General features: G+C 41.7%; 1 protein-coding gene across 1 annotated transcript in view; it reads right to left on the bottom strand.

The window, feature by feature from the left end:
* Positions 1–2388: 2388 nt before the first annotated feature.
* Positions 2389–22923, bottom strand: part of LOC137267610 (phosphatidylinositol 4,5-bisphosphate 3-kinase catalytic subunit alpha isoform-like) — a 30404-nt gene continuing 9869 nt past the window's right edge. Inside the window, exons 8-21 of the mRNA XM_067802098.1 lie at positions 22647–22782; positions 21502–21632; positions 20807–20919; positions 20046–20127; positions 19601–19765; positions 17954–18057; positions 15902–16061; positions 15333–15442; positions 14156–14277; positions 6907–6985; positions 5367–5534; positions 4849–4966; positions 4181–4332; positions 2389–3268 (exon numbers count right to left, since the gene is read on the bottom strand). Of these exons, the coding sequence (XP_067658199.1) occupies positions 3004–3268; positions 4181–4332; positions 4849–4966; positions 5367–5534; positions 6907–6985; positions 14156–14277; positions 15333–15442; positions 15902–16061; positions 17954–18057; positions 19601–19765; positions 20046–20127; positions 20807–20919; positions 21502–21632; positions 22647–22782 (1905 nt within the window). The 3' untranslated portion in view covers positions 2389–3003. The remainder of the gene's footprint in view (positions 3269–4180; positions 4333–4848; positions 4967–5366; positions 5535–6906; positions 6986–14155; positions 14278–15332; positions 15443–15901; positions 16062–17953; positions 18058–19600; positions 19766–20045; positions 20128–20806; positions 20920–21501; positions 21633–22646; positions 22783–22923) is intronic.

The following is a 22923-nucleotide window of genomic DNA, read 5'->3' as shown; positions in this document are numbered from 1 at the left end:
AGTGAGCACTGAAAATGTTTGACATTTTTGTGTATTCTTAGCAAATTATACTGGGCAGTGTCGGTCTCTCGTGCGGGAATCTTATACTCGTCCCAGATGAGGACAGTGATCTGGCTCAGTTGTTTTCACAAAGAATTACATGCGTGAAACATTCAAATCACGGTTAACAAGTCAAATAATTCATGGCCACTTCCGACAGTGACTTATTAACATAAAATCCCCCTTTAGGCGATGTCACGATACGGTGTCCGTGACAACGTGACAAAACCCGCTCCTGTCCTCTGCTGCTGCTAAGTAAACAGCACATCGTGGGCCTTGTCTTCACGCAAAGTATTTCTTCGACCTTGTAGATACACAATCGTCCTGCCTCTTGTCACGGAGGGGATTGTTTGTTTCTGATGCGGTGCTAGGTCAGCTTGACCTGTCAACACCTGGACTGAGGTTGTTTGCCAAATCAAATAAGGTGTATTGAAACAGCTAACCCGTCGTGCGACTTGGCGTCATGGAGATTATACGCGCGCTTCAGGCATTAGTGTTGTCAAGCTGTTTATTCATATTTTGTGCAGTCAAATGAAATTAGTGGTTCAACTTTTTGAAACTCACAATATTCTAAATACCATGTTTTTTTCTGGTCCTGTATATGGGCCCCTGACTCAGTGGGGCATTCTAGAAGTTGGCAAGTCATTAATGTAGCATACAACTGGAAAACATGAAATACAAAAATATGAAATAGATAACATCACTTTGTTAAACTTAGGAATAATATATTGCTGGCATCTTTCTCCCGTATTTGGCATTTAGATCAAATTGTATGACATGCATGTTATATAGATCTATATTTAATTAAATATTACAACATGGGACATTTGCTTTACAAAATTAACACAACGCCTGCCAGTGTTTCAATATTTGATTGTCTGGACTAGACCTAATTATTTACAAACTACCACATACAGCGGAATAATTGCTGATTGGGTGCTAAGCAATAAAGAAAGCAAGAGTAAATAGCCATGTGAGCAGAAATAGTCTAACACGGGCCATGATGACTGAAAGCTGAAACAAACTGGACTTGCCTAAGAAATACAGGATATTTTGTTTGTGCCCATGTCAAACCATGTTTACAATATACATACCTAAGTGTTGGAAAAGAGTGAGTATGGTTTTATGCCGCTTTTAGCCATATTATAGCAAATTCATGGCGGGGGATTAAACCCTGGTCTTCGGCATGATGAACAAATGCTTTAACCACAAAGCTAGCCCACCATCTCAGAGTAAGACAGTCAGTGAGTGAGTTTGGTTTTACGCCACTTTTAGCAATATTCCAGCTATATCACGGCGGGGGACACCAGAAAATGGGCCTCACACATTGTACCCATGTGGGGAATCGAACCCGGGTCTTCGGCATGACGAGCGAACGCTTTAACCACTAGGCTACCCCACCGCCCCAATAAAGCAAGACACTTCATGGACTTCTTTACTGCATATGACGCAAATCTTCGGTGTTGATTCTGATACTGATGTCAAGCAAGAGTCATAAAGTACCTTACTCTCTTATTATTTACCCATTTCTAAAATGCTGATCAAACAGATCATGCACCTTGCTTGTTTCACATTCCCATTTTGAGAATCAGTTTCTGATAAGAAAAACTTTTATCAGTTCAAGATCCAGCATAATCATTGATAATACTGATCATAGACACAGAATGGATATGTAAGGACCATTTATAATTCATGGGGTGTGGTGGGATGGGAGGTGGTAGTGGGGTGATGATGATGATGATGATGATGGTGGTGGTGGTGGTGATGATGATGATGATGATGATGATGATGATGATGGTGGTGGTGGTGGTGATGATGATGATGATGATGATGATGATGATGATGATGGTGATGGTGATGATGATGATGGTGATGATGATGATGATGGTGGTGGTGGTGGTGGTGATGATGATGATGATGATGATGATGATGATGATGATGATGGTGGTGGTGGTGGTGGTGGTGATGATGATGATGATGATGGTGGTGATGATGATGATGATGATGATGGTGATGATCATCCCCCTTAAAATGATCATCTCTCTGGTAAAGCACCTCATCCTCTGTTATACAGCAGATCCACATTCTATTACAGTATTCATCCTAATAATTGAATTGAGGAACAGTATAACGCACCTAATCTTTAGTGCTTCAACTGATTGCGTAAAGATGGTAAATAAAAGCTTCTATCTGCACGACATGCTAAATTGTAATAATTCAGTATCAAATCAGATGAACATGGATATTCCATCAATTAATTATTACATTAAAATTATGCGATTCGTTATTTCATGTATCAACTGGACCTGAAACCAAAACGAGACTAAGATAAATTGTGATACTCACGATTGTTATTATTCTGAGATAGGCTTGGTTGCCAATCCTTTTCTTTATTTCGAATGGAATAAAATATGCAACAACCAGTGGGAGACGTACATGAATGTTAAGCAGACATGTGATATAAGCTATCATTTTCCCATCTCACTGATATAAGATATACACAGACTTCCTGTCTATTTTCTTCCCTAAAACACCTTCTAAGCCCACATGCTGTATGGGTTATCCACCTCGGTACCCCTCGAAACAACATTCGGTGGAAAAAGAGAGAAAAAAAGGATGGTTAGCTTGGTTATTTGACAGAGGAATTAAAATTCAAATCTGTTCACAAATCTAAATAATATACAAATATTACAGGCTACGTTTTTCAAAGTGTAGGCTAGAATGGAAGTTGCTTGCTTGAAGCTAGTGCTGAGGAAGATACTTTTCATCAGCTAATGTTGACTTCTTGTTTGTGATTTAATTCAAAGTTTGTGTGAGTGTGTGGATGTCTTCAGATCTTTGTGTGTCAGCTGTTAGTGAGCGAGTTCAAATCTATAGTCACATAAACAATATTGCAACAGTACCCTGACTATGTCAGCAATGAGAATTAAGACTTGATATCACTGTGGTTGCACATACATGTTATCACCACAAGCCCTTAACATTGTGACAGAGCCAGTCCACTTTGGTTGTCCATTGGCCTCCATAAGCTTTCTGGAGCTGTTCGATGAAGTATTTCACAGCCTCCTTCTCGGTCTTCTCCACTGATAGAGTTTTCCGGATGTATTCAATGTCATCCAGAGATTGCAGCTCGGGGATTCCACAGGACAACATCAGCGAAAACAGTGTGATCAACAAACGTTTATTGTCTCGTAAGACAACAAAGGCGGACACACACATCTCCTGGAAGCTGAAATAACAATAAGAAAATGTGAGAGGGACAGGTTGTTAATGTACACATGCATGTGTACGTGTGCAGGTGTTGCATAAATGCATGTTCTGTGTGTGTGTGTGTGCATGTGTTTGCGAATGCGCGTATGTGTGTGTGTCCATTCTGTTGTTGCCTGTGAATAATGAATGATGTGAATAATGTGATGAACTACTGATCGATATAATGAGCATCTGTAGATGTCACTTACCTACAACAATGTTCAAACATCTTGCCAGCCCCATCCCTGCCCACTGGTCAGGTTAAAATTTATAACGTACATAAAGATATTCATCATATTTCAGAGTAATAAATCACGATTAATTCAATCACAAATCTGAAATAATTGCTTAATTGTTTTATTGCACTGGCATGAGGTTTTTCAATGTTTTACAAGTTTTAATTTAAGTATACTAAGTAAATTAGTATTTTTTTGTACATTTTGGAGTTGACTGGCAAGTTTTACATCTAACCAACCCTGTAGTTTGTCTGAAATTTTGGAGAGTTTCAAACCCTGGCTACAGTGAAACCTAATCCACCATGCTACTGCTTTGAACACCCAGGCCATGCTGTTGGAGCCTCACAGAACAAACACAGGGTCTAAGAAACATTGCAGTTTCATATGCTTCACAGCAACATTTCAGAACAAATTGTATCCAAAGGGCAAAGAGTATAAACAGTGCTAGGAGGTGGCATATTTCAAATTTAGCCATTATATTGATCTTCTGGAAACTTTTCAGATAATTTCATGCTTTCAGTCAGACAGAGGTTAAAGATACATGAAATAAGTGAGTGTGCCATAGTTTTATGCCACACTCAGCTAAATGGCGGCAAACATGACATAGGTTCCACTGAAGAATAGGTGAGCTGAAGAGAATAATTTATTGTCTTTACCGTTCATATTCCTTTTGTTTGGATGGTTGATCTGCACCCTTAGCTATCACTCGGAGGAAATCCTCTGTCAGAACAAATGGAACTCGTTGTCTGTTAATCCCAAATTTTTTCTTTCTGTGGTTTAAGAAATGTCCAAAGTCTATATGGAATACCTGAAAAATACTTTTATTGTTTCAGCAACATTTTACAAAATGCTTAGTCTATGTCAGGGGCACCTGTCACCGGATATAGCTACGTGAAGTTGTCTTCCTTTGTATGGCCAGTATATAATTGTTATAACAGCTGCCCTGTCATACCTGTCATTGTGGTTTCTTTAAAATGGTAGATGTCTAATTGGTCCAACTGATCCTACTGAAAAACTGATGAATGTGGTGTTATCTCACTCACTCACTCACTCACTCACTCACTCAGCTATCCTACCTCTGAAGAACTGGGATAGAATTGGCCTTCAACAAGTGATAAAAAGGATTGAGTGGTCAGGATCACTGGTTTGTGTACATATCATGTCACCATTTGCATATATAGATCCTTATGCTGTTGATCACAAGATTATTTACAGACCTGGGTCATATAACCATGACAACTATCCAAGCATTTAATCCCAAATCCCAGACACCAGGTTTCTGGAGGCAGTTTGTCCAGGCTAATTATGTCTCTGTGTCTCTCACCTGCCCTTCTTCTGTCACCATGATGTTTCCTGGATGCCGGTCAGTGATGCCCAGCACAAACGTGGCGACGCAGTAACCAGCGCATGATCTGGTGAATGTGTCAATGGCTTGGTCGTACCTGTCCGAGTGACCCAGGTTATTGTATGAGTCAGGAATGACATTGTAACTGATACTCACTCACCCACCCACCCACCCACCCACCCACCCACTCACTCACTCACTCACTCACTCACTCACTCACTCACTCACTCACTCACTGAGCAGGTCATCAAGTTGCTTGGTTTTGGGTTTAATGCTCTGCGTAGCATTTTTAACACTCAAACAGGTTATGTGATGTATATACAATCATTCATTCATAATACTTAGACAGATCATAATTAATATCATGCTTTTTAGATGATTCATTCTTACCCCATCTCTCCTGCAACAAGCAATAGAGTTCCCTGGACCTATTCTTACCCATAACCCTCTCTTCTTGAGGATGCAAATAAGCAAGTCCCCATTACCCAATACAGTACCTGTCTGCATTCTTCTCCTTGATCCACCGATGAAGCTGTGAGGAGTCCATCTGAATGGTGGCTCTGGCGCCACCTCCAGTTTGTATTGATGTGATCGTCTTAGAATTCCCAACAACCTGAATCAGGCCCACATCCTTCCCTGTTGCCAAGCATCCATACGGAATCATCCTGAAAAACAAATACCCTTATTTCTTAGTTTGGATGCAGTTCATGGATTCAGTTATTTTGTTGATTCTTCACAAGATCAGGAGGACAGTACCATGCAAACATTTCAGTGGTGCTGCTGGGAGTTTGGTTTAAGACAAGACCCAAGCAAAAATGTATTATGTAAATTGCTATGATTAAAAACTTTAAGATGACAAATATATCTTAAAGGTCACATGCAACCAAAAACACATTTATCACTTATTCATGACATGTAATATACATTGCTGCTTTTGAAAAAACAAATAAACAAAATTATAAGCGTACAATCACGATTCAAAAGTGCAATATTTTGTACTTGGGCTTACTTCCCCCGAAACGAAGCCCTCGGGAGACCGAACCCAGCCATAGCAGGTGGATATGCACTCAAGTGTAACGACGGCTTCCGATTGGCTGTTTCATTTGCTGATATGCAAACAAAAAATCATATACACTAAAAGAAGTCGTTATCCATGAAGAATGTATATAGAGATGTTGGGTTTTCAAAATACATGTTCTCTGAATTTGCGCTCGATCCAATCAAAACCATGTCAGTAGAGATGGTAAACTACTGCGTGGCTGGAATCTGTCATTCGTCCAAGTACAAAGCAGGACTTGAAACTGACAAGAGTTTTCACCAGTTTCCGTCAGATCCAGTCATCCGAAAAAAATGGATGTAGTTTGTTTGCAACCCACAGGCATAAAAACATGTCATGTGCATCACACATGCCTAATTACATAATGTGGCAGACACGGGACTCGGGTGCACGAGTCATAAATCAACTTATTTTCTTTATGTCGTATAGTCTGATAGGTGTTAAGTTCAAATTGCACGTGGTCAATGATTGAAGCTGTGTATTGCATGTTGTCTTTAGCAGACAGGCAGACAGACATATAGGTGTGAATAAACCAGACACTGAGCTTTCTCTGTGACAGAGACTACTCACCACAATCAACAAGTTTTTTTACGTAATGAGTAGATTATTTACTTGTTTGTGTACACAACCAAGATTAGACTACTGCTCCGCGAATCTATTCACTGTGCATGCGTTATGGACGCAGCACAGCACAGCCGTTGAAACCAGTTTTCCCCCCAGCACTGGGGGGAATTTAGTGAAACGTTTGAACTCCGATTTCGCGGGCTTTTTTTTCATCGCGTTTTTTTTCAACTTACTAGGTTGAATTGGCATTTTTTATGATTTGTTTCGGCAAGTGCATACCAAAAGGTACCAGAATCTGCAAAGTTGTGTTTTACGTTGCATGTGACCTTTAAATTTTGTATTTATCTTTATCCATATGAGGGTCACTATATGGAACTAATTGAAGATGGGTCATATGAAGATGTCTGTGGACCGACCTGAGGTCCAGGCCTTCGTCCTTCCAGATCGTGTCCATCAGCCGAATCACCTGGAGAGTCAGCATGTCCTGTCTCAGATCTGGGACAACAAACATGATTAAAGTACAAGCAGTTTCATCCTTTTGTGTCTTACAAAGACCAGGACGTACTGTAGCTCACTGGAATGTTGGTTTCATGATTTCACAAAGGTCCTTATACAATGATAAGCATGTCCTCTCTCAGATCTGGGACAACACTCAGGATGAAGTGTGTGCCTGACAAAGACTAGGAGGTACTGTAGCTCACTGGAATGTTGGTTTCATGATTTCACAAAGGTCCTTATACAATGATAAGCATGTCCTCTCTCAGATCTGGGACAACACTCAGGATGAAGTGTGTGCCTGACAAAGACTAGGAGGTACTGTAGCTCACTGGAATGTTGGTTTCATGATTTCACAAAGGTCCTTATACAATGATAAGCATGTCCTCTCTCAGATCTGGGACAACACTCAGGATGAAGTGTGTGCCTGACAAAGACTAGGAGGTACTGTAGCTCACTGGAATGTTGGTTTCATGATTTCACAAAGGTCCTTATACAATGATAAGCATGTCCTCTCTCAGATCTGGGACAACACTCAGGATGAAGTGTGTGCCTGACAAAGACTAGGAGGTACTGTAGCTCACTGGAATGTTGGTTTCATGATTTCACAAAGGTCCTTATACAATGATAAGCATGTCCTCTCTCAAATCTGGGACAACACTCAGGATGTAGTGTGTGCCTGACAAAGACTAGGAGGTACTGTAGCTCACTGGAATGTTGGTTTCATGATTTCACAAAGGTCCTTATACAATGATAAGCATGTCCTCTCTCAGATCTGGGACAACACTCAGGATGAAGTGTGTGCCTGACAAAGACTAGGAGGTACTGTAGCTCACTGGAATGTTGGTTTCATGATTTCACAAAGGTCCTTATACAATGATAAGCATGTCCTCTCTCAAATCTGGGACAACACTCAGGATGAAGTGTGTGCCTGACAAAGACCAGGACGTACTGTAGCTCACTGGAATGTTGGTTTCATGATTTCACAAAGGTCCTTATACAATGATAAGCATGTCCTCTCTCAGATCTGGGACAACACTCAGGATGAAGTGTGTGCCTGACAAAGACTAGGAGGTACTGTAGCTCACTGGAATGTTGGTTTCATGATTTCACAAAGGTCCTTATACAATGATAAGCATGTCCTCTCTCAAATCTGGGACAACACTCAGGATGTAGTGTGTGCCTGACAAAGACTAGGAGGTACTGTAGCTCACTGGAATGTTGGTTTCATGATTTCACAAAGGTCCTTATACAATGATAAGCATGTCCTCTCTCAGATCTGGGACAACACTCAGGATGAAGTGTGTGCCTGACAAAGACCAGGACGTACTGTAGCTCACTGGAATGTTGGTTTCATGATTTCACAAAGGTCCTTATACAATGATAAGCATGTCCTCTCTCAGATCTGGGACAACACTCAGGATGAAGTGTGTGCCTGACAAAGACTAGGAGGTACTGTAGCTCACTGGAATGTTGGTTTCATGATTTCACAAAGGTCCTTATACAATGATAAGCATGTCCTCTCTCAGATCTGGGACAACACTCAGGATGAAGTGTGTGCCTGACAAAGACTAGGAGGTACTGTAGCTCACTGGAATGTTGGTTTCATGATTTCACAAAGGTCCTTATACAATGATAAGCATGTCCTCTCTCAGATCTGGGACAACACTCAGGATGAAGTGTGTGTCTGACAAAGACTAGGAGGTACTGTAGCTCACTGGAATGTTGGTTTCATGATTTCACAAAGGTCCTTATACAATGATAAGCATGTCCTCTCTCAGATCTGGGACAACACTCAGGATGAAGTGTGTGCCTGACAAAGACTAGGAGGTACTGTAGCTCACTGGAATGTTGGTTTCATGATTTCACAAAGGTCCTTATACAATGATAAGCATGTCCTCTCTCAAATCTGGGACAACACTCAGGATGTAGTGTGTGCCTGACAAAGACTAGGAGGTACTGTAGCTCACTGGAATGTTGGTTTCATGATTTCACAAAGGTCCTTATACAATGATAAGCATGTCCTCTCTCAAATCTGGGACAACACTCAGGATGTAGTGTGTGCCTGACAAAGACTAGGAGGTACTGTAGCTCACTGGAATGTTGGTTTCATGATTTCACAAAGGTCCTTATACAATGATAAGCATGTCCTCTCTCAAATCTGGGACAACACTCAGGATGAAGTGTGTGCCTGACAAAGACCAGGACGCACTGTAGCTCACTGGAATGTTGGTTTCATGATTTCACAAAGGTCCTTATACAATGATAAGCATGTCCTCTCTCAAATCTGGGACAACACTCAGGATGAAGTGTGTGCCTGACAAAGACCAGGACGTACTGTAGCTCACTGGAATGTTGGTTTCATGATTTCACAAAGGTCCTTATACAATGATAAGCATGTCCTCTCTCAAATCTGGGACAACACTCAGGATGTAGTGTGTGCCTGACAAAGACTAGGAGGTACTGTAGCTCACTGGAATGTTGGTTTCATGATTTCACAAAGGTCCTTATACAATGATAAGCATGTCCTCTCTCAGATCTGGGACAACACTCAGGATGAAGTGTGTGCCTGACAAAGACTAGGAGGTACTGTAGCTCACTGGAATGTTGGTTTCATGATTTCACAAAGGTCCTTATACAATGATAAGCATGTCCTCTCTCAAATCTGGGACAACACTCAGGATGAAGTGTGTGCCTGACAAAGACCAGGACGTACTGTAGCTCACTGGAATGTTGGTTTCATGATTTCACAAAGGTCCTTATACAATGATAAGCATGTCCTCTCTCAGATCTGGGACAACACTCAGGATGAAGTGTGTGCCTGACAAAGACTAGGAGGTACTGTAGCTCACTGGAATGTTGGTTTCATGATTTCACAAAGGTCCTTATACAATGATAAGCATGTCCTCTCTCAAATCTGGGACAACACTCAGGATGTAGTGTGTGCCTGACAAAGACTAGGAGGTACTGTAGCTCACTGGAATGTTGGTTTCATGATTTCACAAAGGTCCTTATACAATGATAAGCATGTCCTCTCTCAGATCTGGGACAACACTCAGGATGAAGTGTGTGCCTGACAAAGACTAGGAGGTACTGTAGCTCACTGGAATGTTGGTTTCATGATTTCACAAAGGTCCTTATACAATGATAAGCATGTCCTCTCTCAAATCTGGGACAACACTCAGGATGAAGTGTGTGCCTGACAAAGACTAGGAGGTACTGTAGCTCACTGGAATGTTGGTTTCATGATTTCACAAAGGTCCTTATACAATGATAAGCATGTCCTCTCTCAAATCTGGGACAACACTCAGGATGAAGTGTGTGCCTGACAAAGACTAGGAGGTACTGTAGCTCACTGGAATGTTGGTTTCATGATTTCACAAAGGTCCTTATACAATGATAAGCATGTCCTCTCTCAGATCTGGGACAACACTCAGGATGAAGTGTGTGCCTGACAAAGACTAGGAGGTACTGTAGCTCACTGGAATGTTGGTTTCATGATTTCACAAAGGTCCTTATACAATGATAAGCATGTCCTCTCTCAAATCTGGGACAACACTCAGGATGTAGTGTGTGCCTGACAAAGACTAGGAGGTACTGTAGCTCACTGGAATGTTGGTTTCATGATTTCACAAAGGTCCTTATACAATGATAAGCATGTCCTCTCTCAAATCTGGGACAACACTCAGGATGTAGTGTGTGCCTGACAAAGACTAGGAGGTACTGTAGCTCACTGGAATGTTGGTTTCATGATTTCACAAAGGTCCTTATACAATGATAAGCATGTCCTCTCTCAAATCTGGGACAACACTCAGGATGAAGTGTGTGCCTGACAAAGACCAGGACGCACTGTAGCTCACTGGAATGTTGGTTTCATGATTTCACAAAGGTCCTTATACAATGATAAGCATGTCCTCTCTCAAATCTGGGACAACACTCAGGATGAAGTGTGTGCCTGACAAAGACCAGGACGCACTGTAGCTCACTGGAATGTTGGTTTCATGATTTCACAAAGGTCCTTATACAATGATAAGCATGTCCTCTCTCAAATCTGGGACAACACTCAGGATGAAGTGTGTGCCTGACAAAGACCAGGACGTACTGTAGCTCACTGGAATGTTGGTTTCATGATTTCACAAAGGTCCTTATACAATGATAAGCATGTCCTCTCTCAAATCTGGGACAACACTCAGGATGTAGTGTGTGCCTGACAAAGACTAGGAGGTACTGTAGCTCACTGGAATGTTGGTTTCATGATTTCACAAAGGTCCTTATACAATGATAAGCATGTCCTCTCTCAAATCTGGGACAACACTCAGGATGAAGTGTGTGCCTGACAAAGACTAGGAGGTACTGTAGCTCACTGGAATGTTGGTTTCATGATTTCACAAAGGTCCTTATACAATGATAAGCATGTCCTCTCTCAGATCTGGGACAACACTCAGGATGAAGTGTGTGCCTGACAAAGACTAGGAGGTACTGTAGCTCACTGGAATGTTGGTTTCATGATTTCACAAAGGTCCTTATACAATGATAAGCATGTCCTCTCTCAAATCTGGGACAACACTCAGGATGTAGTGTGTGCCTGACAAAGACTAGGAGGTACTGTAGCTCACTGGAATGTTGGTTTCATGATTTCACAAAGGTCCTTATACAATGATAAGCATGTCCTCTCTCAAATCTGGGACAACACTCAGGATGTAGTGTGTGCCTGACAAAGACTAGGAGGTACTGTAGCTCACTGGAATGTTGGTTTCATGATTTCACAAAGGTCCTTATACAATGATAAGCATGTCCTCTCTCAAATCTGGGACAACACTCAGGATGAAGTGTGTGCCTGACAAAGACCAGGACGCACTGTAGCTCACTGGAATGTTGGTTTCATGATTTCACAAAGGTCCTTATACAATGATAAGCATGTCCTCTCTCAAATCTGGGACAACACTCAGGATGAAGTGTGTGCCTGACAAAGACCAGGACGCACTGTAGCTCACTGGAATGTTGGTTTCATGATTTCACAAAGGTCCTTATACAATGATAAGCATGTCCTCTCTCAAATCTGGGACAACACTCAGGATGAAGTGTGTGCCTGACAAAGACCAGGACGTACTGTAGCTCACTGGAATGTTGGTTTCATGATTTCACAAAGGTCCTTATACAATGATAAGCATGTCCTCTCTCAAATCTGGGACAACACTCAGGATGTAGTGTGTGCCTGACAAAGACTAGGAGGTACTGTAGCTCACTGGAATGTTGGTTTCATGATTTCACAAAGGTCCTTATACAATGATAAGCATGTCCTCTCTCAAATCTGGGACAACACTCAGGATGAAGTGTGTGCCTGACAAAGACTAGGAGGTACTGTAGCTCACTGGAATGTTGGTTTCATGATTTCACAAAGGTCCTTATACAATGATAAGCATGTCCTCTCTCAAATCTGGGACAACACTCAGGATGAAGTGTGTGCCTGACAAAGACTAGGAGGTACTGTAGCTCACTGGAATGTTGGTTTCATGATTTCACAAAGGTCCTTATACAATGATAAGCATGTCCTCTCTCAGATCTGGGACAACACTCAGGATGAAGTGTGTGCCTGACAAAGACTAGGAGGTACTGTAGCTCACTGGAATGTTGGTTTCATGATTTCACAAAGGTCCTTATACAATGATAAGCATGTCCTCTCTCAAATCTGGGACAACACTCAGGATGAAGTGTGTGCCTGACAAAGACCAGGACGTACTGTAGCTCACTGGAATGTTGGTTTCATGATTTCACAAAGGTCCTTATACAATGATAAGCATGTCCTCTCTCAAATCTGGGACAACACTCAGGATGAAGTGTGTGCCTGACAAAGACCAGGACGCACTGTAGCTCACTGGAATGTTGGTTTCATGATTTCACAAAGGTCCTTATACAATGATAAGCATGTCCTCTCTCAGATCTGGGACAACACTCAGGATGAAGTGTGTGCCTGACAAAGACTAGGAGGTACTGTAGCTCACTGGAATGTTGGTTTCATGATTTCACAAAGGTCCTTATACAATGATAAGCATGTCCTCTCTCAGATCTGGGACAACACTCAGGATGAAGTGTGTGCCTGACAAAGACTAGGAGGTACTGTAGCTCACTGGAATGTTTCTTGAATATTTGCAGCTGCTATAAAAGTCATTCAAATGTAGAAAAGTAAAACATGTTTTACACACTGGACACTCTTGATGTACAATACATGCTAGCTGAGTAGGGAACAAAATTACAATATTAATATGATTGCCAAGACAGTCCAACTTCTGAAAGAAATTAGCCATACTGTATATTGAGCAGTGGAAAATGGACTAAATTAACTAAATGTGAATTCTTTACTTAATGTAACATGCAGGGAACTAAACATTAATATCTTGATAAACTGATAAAGTAATTGAGGTAATAATTTAGAAAATCTTTGAAAATAAGTAAATGTGAAGCACATTCAAACTGTAGCGGAAATAGGGTTACGCAACAGAGGGAAAATTGCCAGTCTTCCTGTATGTGAAAAGCAAAGCAAAGCAAGCAAAGGTTGACAGCATTCTTCCCTCGCTTCACCACAAAAAATGTTTTTCAAAACAAAATAAAGTATCCCCTCCATCAAGGTACATACCCGTTTCCTCACCTTGTTGTGCTTTCCTACATTTAACTCTGACACCAACAACACTGAATGACACAGTTTTCGATGTACAGAGGAATCATTTACATTCCATATATGGGACCCATGAAAGTCCAGGGCAGAATAGGCCTTCAGCAACCCATGCTTGCCATGAAAAGCGACTGCACTTGTTGTAAGAGGCAACTAATGGGATCGGATGGTCAGGCTCACTGACTTGGTTGACGTGTCATCGGTTCCCAATTGCGCAGATCGATGCTCATGTTGCTGATCACTGGATTGTCTGGTCCAGACTTGATTATTTACAGACTGCAGCCACATAGCTGGAATATTGCTGAGTGCGGCGTAAAACTAAACTCACTCACTCACTTTAATGTGAGAGAGCATGACATCATGCATCATGTATACCACTGATCCCCATGTGATTCAGGATTGGTTGTTAGTTTCTGGGAGAGTAAAGGGAGACAACTCTTTACAGAAATGTCTCGCTTGGTAGACCACTGCCTGTGCCACTTTATCATGAAAAGACTTACCATCACCGTTCTTGAACATGATGTTATGGTCAGATTGATAAATATCTTGCATGGGAGTAGGGTTTCTCCAGACCAACCACAGGGGGCGCTTCTTAGACATCATGATGCGACAGTCATCTTGTCTACAGGATATGAAGGCAGGAATGAGTTGGTCATTTTGGCATTTTGTGAGTGTGGGGTGGAGCTGTGGGGCTTCTTGGGGGCTAGGGTGGGGGCATGTGGGTCGGATGTTGGCGTGAGATGCAGAATGTGGGTGGGATGTGAGTTTGGGGTGTGATGGGCAAAGGCTGTGGTTTTTGTAGGTGTGTGGGTTCTTTGGTGCTGTGGTGGGGTGTGGATTGTGAGTTGTGGGAGGTGCTGGAGTGGGAGGCAGGATGTGGCTGACATGTGGGTGGGGTGTAAGTTTGGGGTATGGTGATTGGAGAGGGATGTAGAATGTGGTTGAAATGTGGGTCAGATGTGAGTTTGGGGTGTGGTGGTTGTTGATGAGGGTTATTGTACTCCCAGAGCGCCATGTGGTGTGGAGTGTGCAGTGCAGGGTGTGTAGTGGAAAATAAGGAATGTACAGCATGCAGCGTGGATTATGAAGCGTTGGGTGTGGGTCATGAGGTGTGGTGGGTACTAGTATATGTTGTTGGTGGGTTTGTGGAGTGACTGGTGCAGGGTGTGGAGTGGTCTTACATGATCTCCCCCTGGATGTGGGTCTTGTTAAGAGGGAGGGGGAGTGCAGTGTGGGAACTTATACGATCTCCCCCTGGATGTGGGCCTTGTTAAGAGGGAGGGGGAGTGCAGTGTGGGAACTTACATGATCTCCCCCTGGATGTGGGCCTTGTTAAGAGGGAGGGGGAGTGCAGTGTGGGAACTTATACGATCTCCCCCTGGATGTGGGCCTTGTTAAGAGGGAGGGGGAGAGCAGTGTGGGAACTTACATGATCTCCCCCTGGATGTGGGCCTTGTTAAGAGGGAGGGGGAGTGCAGTGTGGGAACTTACATGATCTCCCCCTGGATGTGGGCCTTGTTAAGAGGGAGGGGGAGTGCAGTGTGGGAACTTACACGATCTCCCTCTGGATGTGGGCCTTGTTAAGAGGGAGGGGGAGTGCAGTGTGGGAACTTACATGATCTCCCCCTGGATGTGGGCCTTGTTAAGAGGGAGGGGGAGTGCAGTGTGGGAACTTACATGATCTCCCCCAGGACTTGGGATGTGTTGAGAGGGGAGATGATGTTTTGCAGTGCCTCCTGGTAGTCTGGCTGCTGCAGCTGTTCCTGCAGGAACTTCACCTGATCATCCTGAAAGAAAACAAACAAATGTAATGACGAAATTACATTCATTCTTTGTGCCTCAAATCACAAGTGGGACTGTACCATTCCAGCATCAGTCACATGCGGCTCATAGGCTGAGAGTTAGTGAGTGAATGAGTTTAGTTTCACATCATTTCTAGCAATATTCCAGAAATGTCACAACAGGGACACCAGAAATGGACTTCACATGTTGCACCCATGCGACGTTAATCAAACCCATGACGAGCAAATGCTTTAACCAATTAGCTACCAAATATATACCAGCAAATATAGTTCAACCATCCAGCTAACAATACTTCAGTTTCAATAATCAAGGTGGAGCCAAAACGAGCACATCATGACAATGAAATGGATTCAGACATTCAGCTGGTATTTGACTATCACAAAAAGCAGGAAGTACAGGAAATAAATATGTCCTGTCCCTACTGGGTAAGGACAACGTCTTACATCTTTGATCTCCTCCTTGAGCATGTTTGTGAGTTTGGTGAGTTTTTCCAGTGCCTCCACCTGCTTCGTGAGCTTCTTCAGAAACGACCCACATCCCCGACAGTATGCCTCCAGTATCAGCCCAAACCGCAGCCGAGATGACGTCTGATGCATCTCCGATCTGAAGTGTTGAGTGAGTCAGTCAGATTAGAACAGTTTCAGTTAATCATAGCATGGGGTGTTATGGGTTTAAATGTGGATAAATTATTTGTTCGTCACACCAAAGATCTAGGTTCAATTCCCCAAAGGGTACAATGTGTGAAGCCTGTTTCTGGTGTCCCCTGCCATGAATGTTTTGGAATATAGCTAAGTATAGGAGAAAACACGCCTCCGAGGTTTTGGTAGACAATGTAAAACCAGAGGAGGAGGGAAAACCCAAGTGTTTTCTCTATCATATATACCATCAATGATGGGTAATTACAATGTAGATGATCATTTAATGAAGCTACATAACAATAAATGAAGCATGCATAAAATCAATTAAATGGTAGTAACTATAAGTAGATAATTTAACCCCTCCACCTTCAGCGGCCCGATGGCCGTGCAGTAGATCCAATCCTGCTTCAGAAAACCTTTGTATTGTGACTTTAATCCTGCTTGATATTTTTCAATTGATTTCAAGTACTAATGTATCATTTGAATGGTGATGTTCATATACAGTTAGGAAAAGTAAACCCTGTTTAGCGGTCTTACTAATGAAAAGTAAAACCTGTCCCTCCCTCTGGGAAGACCTAATATATAGTGAGAAGCTCTCTTTAGGTTTATATAAGTGGTGTAAAACCATTACTTCTGTTCAAGATTATTATACCCTTTTTATCAAATCGCATAATGCTAATATTTACTGGACTGATGATGTATTTTGAGATGTTGTGCTGCAGATACCAGCTCAGACACAGTATACTTAACTCCAAGAATACTTGTCCTTGGTTTATCCCCCAACTGTCAAGCAATATGTGGGGTAATAAGAACAACTTTTGGTGGACCGAATGGGAAACCACAGCATGACATTCAACAGGTATGGATGAAGATGTTTACTACTTGAGTGACTTTAGTTTTATGCCACATTCAGCAATACTCCAGCTATATGGCGGCAGTCGGTAAATAATTTAGTCTGGACCAGACAATACAGTGATCAACAGCATGATTATCGATTATCTGCACTTCTGAGAACTGATGACATGTGTGAGTCAGCGAGCCTGTTAGTCGCCTCTTACAACAAGCATAGTAACTTTTTATGGCAAGCATGGGTTCCTGATGGAGTATTTTACCCCGGACCTTTACGGGTCTACTACTTGAGTGATAGCATGGAAAAATACAGTTCCTCAGCTGGTCGGTCAGGGATTGTGGTCTGGCCAAATCTGTATCACTGGTTTAGTAGTTACAGTTCCCACCTAGTGAGCAGAGAGTCATGGTTTCGATCCCCCTCCATATCATACCAAAACACATTAAAATATGGTACTTGTTGTTCCATGGCTGACCCTGGCATTACTGGGTACAACAAGGACTGGTCCGTCCTGAATGAGTTTAATGAGTCTGAGTTGGACGTTCACGCTTAACTGTGGCATGGTATCTCTGAGCTTAAGCCTGGCAGCCACACATGCACATGCATGCACATTGTCACTTTAGCAAATATTAAATGTTGAACCCCATTTCACCTCACCTCACCTCACCTCGCCCAAACTCATCTCATCTCACCTCAGTTGACTCACCTCACCTCACCTTGCATTTCCTTGCCTCGCCTCACCTCACCTCACCTCACTTCACCCCACCTCACTTCACCTCACCTCACCTCACCTCACCTCACCTCGTTTTGACTCACCTCATCTTGCCTCACCTCACCTTGAATTATCAGTATGTATGCTAAGGAGTTCCCAACACTTGTTTCAGAACCATGGACCTCTGGATCTGAGGTTGGATACCTTGTCCACAGAGTTTGACCCACTCCATGCTGAATGTCAGCAATACCTTCCCACTTTGACAACTGTTAGAGACTTAAATACCCTGGAGACGTACTTGAGATGCCAGAAGAAGAAGTTTCCTATCCTCTGTGACAGAAGAGCTCTCTTTAGTAGGAAAGTTGTCAGGTGATTGTCCAAGTATGGTTCATACTTGAGGGCCTGAAAACAAAACATGACTTAGTTAACAAGTCACCAACCTAACATACTTCCCTTATCATCAACGAAAGTCATCAACTTGTTACAGACCAACAACACTGAATTCAGCAACACGGATCTCCCTGGTCCTCAACACAACTTACCATCTTGTTACAGTGAGCAAGATTGTTTGATATGCCTGACACTGTAGGTGTGTCTGTACATACACACTGTGATTTTTAGCCATGTTATTATAATACACAGTCTGAAATACAGACTTGTGAACCCTCTGTTCAGGTCTTGCTGGCTCATGACAAATCTGTGAGTTGTGTTGAGGACCAGGGAGATAGATGTGTTCCTGAATTCAGCATTGTTGGTCTGTGGCAAATCAGTGAGTTTTGTTGAGGACTGAGGTGATATATGTGCCTGACTTGAGTGTTGTTGGTCTATGACAAGTTGGTGAGTTGTGTTGAGGGCCAAGGAGATATATGTTCCTGACTTGAGTGTCGTATGTCTGTGGTAAATCAGTGAGTTGTCTTGAGGACCGAGGAGATATATGATCCTGAATTCAGCGTTGTTGGTCTATGACAAGTTGGTGAGTTGTGTTGAGGACCAAGGAGATATATGTTCCTGAATTCAGTGTTGTTGCTCTGTGGTAAATCAGTGAGTTTTGTTGAGGACTGAGGTGATATATGTGCCTGACTCGAGTGTGTTGGTCTATGACAATTTGGTGAGTTGTGTTGAGGGCCAAGGAGATATATGTTCCTGACTTGAGTGATGTTGGTCTATAACAAGTTGGCGAGTTGTGTTGAGGTCTGAGGAGATATATGTTCCTGACTTGAGTGATGTTGGTCTATGACAATTTGGTGAGTTGTGTTGAGGACCAAGGAGATATATGTTCCTGAATTCAGTGTTGTTGGTCTGTGGTAAATCAGTGAGTTTTGTTGAGGACTGAGGTGATATATGTGCCTGACTCGAGTGTGTTGGTCTATGACAATTTGGTGAGTTGTGTTGAGGTCCGAGGAGATATATGTTCCTGACTTGAGTGATGTTGGTCTATAACAAGTTGGCGAGTTGTGTTGAGGTCTGAGGAGACATATGTTCCTGACTTGAGTGATGTTGGTCTATAACAAGTTGGCGAGTTGTGTTGAGGTCCAGGGAGATATGTGTTCCTGACTTGAGTGTTGTTGGTTGGTGACAAGTCAGTGATTTTTTGGGTTAGAACCAGGAAGATATGTGTTCCTGAGGCAGTGTCAGGCATATCAAACATTCTTGTGGAGATAAAATTCAGCTTGCTGAAATAAGCAACATTGCAGATACACGGCATCCTGTAAAAGCATCCAGCCTCTGCCAAACAAACCAGACGACATAGAAACTTTGACAGACTGAAAGAGGCAATAAACCCATTTACTGACACTGATGTCATATGTTATCAATTGTAACCAAGAATCACCTGACAAAACACAATTTGTTCAGCTTCACATCCTCGGCAGCACACTAGAATAACTGAAATGATTATCAAAGACCAACAGAAACAGTCAAGTATAACCTTTAAATAAGGGCCCACCTGCACAAGCTGAAGAAGATACTGAGACAGTTTGTCGTCATGGAGACCACGATCCAGACATTCCACGGCAAACTGCCGGACTCTCAGATCGGAGTAGGAGCAGTCTAACAATTCCAAGGCCACCTCCGGCACGACTGAAGGCCATTTTCTCAATAACACATACAGCTGAAATACATGAAAATCTGAACTACGATCAAATGCCATTGAGTTGAAGTTGAAAGGGCACACATAGACATTTTAAGTTATCCAAGGTTTTAAAATGACATTTTAAGTTAGACTTTGCTTAAATGGGCATGGAACTGGTTGTGGACCAGGGCCTAGATTTTCAGAGCTCTCCTAATGCTAGGAGAGTCAAAAGTTAAGGTTGATGTATGTCACTTACGACTATCTTAGCACTAAGAGAGATTGAAAAATCTTCGCCATGCATCTTAACACATATACTAACCTGTGCTACACTTTCTCTATCATTCCATTTGACTGCATGCAACAACTTGGGCAGAGATTCTGGCATCTTTAAACAAAGCTCCCTGAAACATAACAGTGAATATCCATCAATCCATGCCTTGACTCAGTTGTGTCCCTTACCTACTGCATGATTGGATGCCTTTAAACATGTTACCTTGCAGAAATACAGTTCAAAGAAATCTATATAGTTCCAAAGTAGCAAATCACTCACTCACTCACTCACTCACTCACTCACTCACGGCACTAAACTACAGACCCTTCTATCAACCTTCTATCTATTACCAAGTTACTTGTGATGTCATGTGACTGTGATGTCATAACCACTGACTTCACAAAGATTCTAAAAATGTTGATGCTGTTTCACTGTAGAAATATCACCCACGAGACATCTCAAGATGTGATATCTCCTGTTGAAGCCAGTTTTGTGTGATAGAGTTACATTAACTTATCTAGAGATAGGGGTAAAATACAGGATACTTAATTTGGAATATTTGTTGATACCCATGTTAGGAATCAAACCAGGGACTTTTCTGTGATGATCAAATGCTTCAACACCTTAGCCACCATCTGATCAGGTGCGTAGCAAGACAATTTTTTCATGTAAGCCCCATAGGCCACAGAGTCATAAATTTAGATAGTATTGAGGACTTGTTCAACCTTTTTAGCAACATTCATGTGTAAGCCCTCGCCTTGTATATAATGGTAGCTATACCCCTGTTGCCTGCACTTGTGCTTCAGTACCTCCTTTTCCACAAGAGTTCCTTGTCCTGTTCTAACAAGTCAGACAGTGGGTCTTTAGCAATGATATCTGCCAGTATCATCCGGTCACGATCCAAAACTTTTTTAGTGTCTGTCTGGAAAAAAAATCCTTTCCATTGCAAAAACTGAATAAAAGATCATAATTTCTGCACTTTTAAAATGGTGGAATATTGTTTTCTAGGAATCAACCAATCACATGACAAAATATGACATCCCAAAGTGGCAGACCCTTTTCCTCCTAGAAGCACCAGAAATGTATCACCAGTCAAGCCATGTAGATTGGTCCATATTCTTTTAAATTGTGCGTGTAAATGTGGCCAATTTAAGTCTGAAATTACAAATTACATATGTCTGCAATGATGTAATACAGACGTTTCAAAAACTACAAATTTAAAAAAAAAAAAACAGAAAGAACTTTAGGATGGTTGACAGAGAGTGAGTATGGTTTACACTGCTTTTAATAATAATAGTAATATCATGGCAGGGGACACCAGAAATGGGCTTGACACATTATACCCATATGAGGAGTAGATACAAGGTCTTCGGCGCGATCTGCAGATGCTTTAACCATTACGCTGCCCTACTTCCTGTGATGGTTCAAAATACATGCAGATGTATTGTATAGTCAGTGCAATGTTCACAAACAAAGAAACAAACTATAGTGACATCCAGGCTACCTCTGGAAACCTGTCCCTCTCAGTGGCATCTGCCAGTTGCTGGAAGTGAGCCTCAGTAGGATACTGGACAGGATGGCTGAATCTTATGAATTCAATTTCAAGGCATGGACAGTCTTTGTCTGGGTTTGATCCTGGAAGAGATGTGAACATTTACTCTTGAAGTTTTGTCTTTATTGGATTGTCTTATTGCCTGCTGCTGGGATTAAGGTACTTAGAAACCCTTCATGGAAAACACCTATTGCAATAACAATAGTATAGTGCACCAAACAGTTGTGATTGTGCAATACTGTTGCAATAGTTTTGTTTTTCTCTCCTTAAACTGTCTCATTTGAAGTCATTTCCCAAATTAGTGTATAGTTTATATGAAATTAAAACAAGTTGAAGTAGTTTCAGTTTCTATTAATAACTGACAAGAAACTTGAAACTCAGTTCAAGGAAACAATAAAAGCATAAAGGAAGCTGCAAGTATGCACCCAAACAATAACAAAATACAAAACAGCATAAATATTTGTCAATGGAAGTCAATTACTATTGATCAAAACTATTGATAGTCACACATACTATCAATGCATCAATAGTTTTACGTTTCTTTGATCAGTTGCTGTTGTAGACTCATTGATAGTCTGATGCATCGTTACATTCCTAGAAACCCATGCTAGTGTACTGTGAGGACTTGGGGTTAGAATTAGTCCTTGGAAACAACCAATCAGAGCACAGGATTGCTGTTCACAATCTCAATAACTGGCCCCCATTTCTCAAAACAAAGCTATTCTGGGCTTTGACTTTAGTTGGAGTTTGTGCTAATAAATTTGAGAACACACAAGAAAATGCATTTCGAAAATTTGTTATAAATGAAAACTTAGAGGAAAATATGACTTTTAGTGGACAGATAATTTAAGTTGTTTTCATAACTTATATTTTAAAAATGCAGTTGAGTTACAAATTCAGCTTTTTCAATTTGTCAAATTCAGTTTGAAATTTGAGTAAGAAGTTCAGTTTGTTTTGAGAAATTGTGGCCTGGGTTGTTAATAAAATGTTAACAAATAGATCCACATTATTTATTATCAGTCATAGACTTTATCTTGTTGTTTTAACTCTTAAATACACTCTTAAATCGAATGGACTTTCTTGCTAGGGTCAGTGACCTGGTGATCCGATGGGATTAAGTACATCATCCATTCCTTGGGGCATGGGCCAGAGATGAAGGTTGATTTTCTCTGACAGGAGGCGATCATTGAAGTCAAACATCTGAAGGTTGCCCCATGCCAGAGCCAAGGAATCCTTGATGACAACAACAAAATCATTGAATACATGAATAGTACTGCCTTTCAGAAAGTGGTCAAATTTAATAAAGTTATATTTGGTATAATACTTAGTACAGACTTAGTGTGCCAGTTTGATGCAAGTTTTTATGGCCCAAAG

This window comes from Haliotis asinina, chromosome 16, assembly GCF_037392515.1.
Source record: "Haliotis asinina isolate JCU_RB_2024 chromosome 16, JCU_Hal_asi_v2, whole genome shotgun sequence".
Classification (NCBI taxonomy): domain Eukaryota; kingdom Metazoa; phylum Mollusca; class Gastropoda; order Lepetellida; family Haliotidae; genus Haliotis; species Haliotis asinina.
The sequence above is the reverse complement of the archived record's forward strand: the minus strand, read 5'-3'. Positions and strand labels throughout refer to the sequence as shown.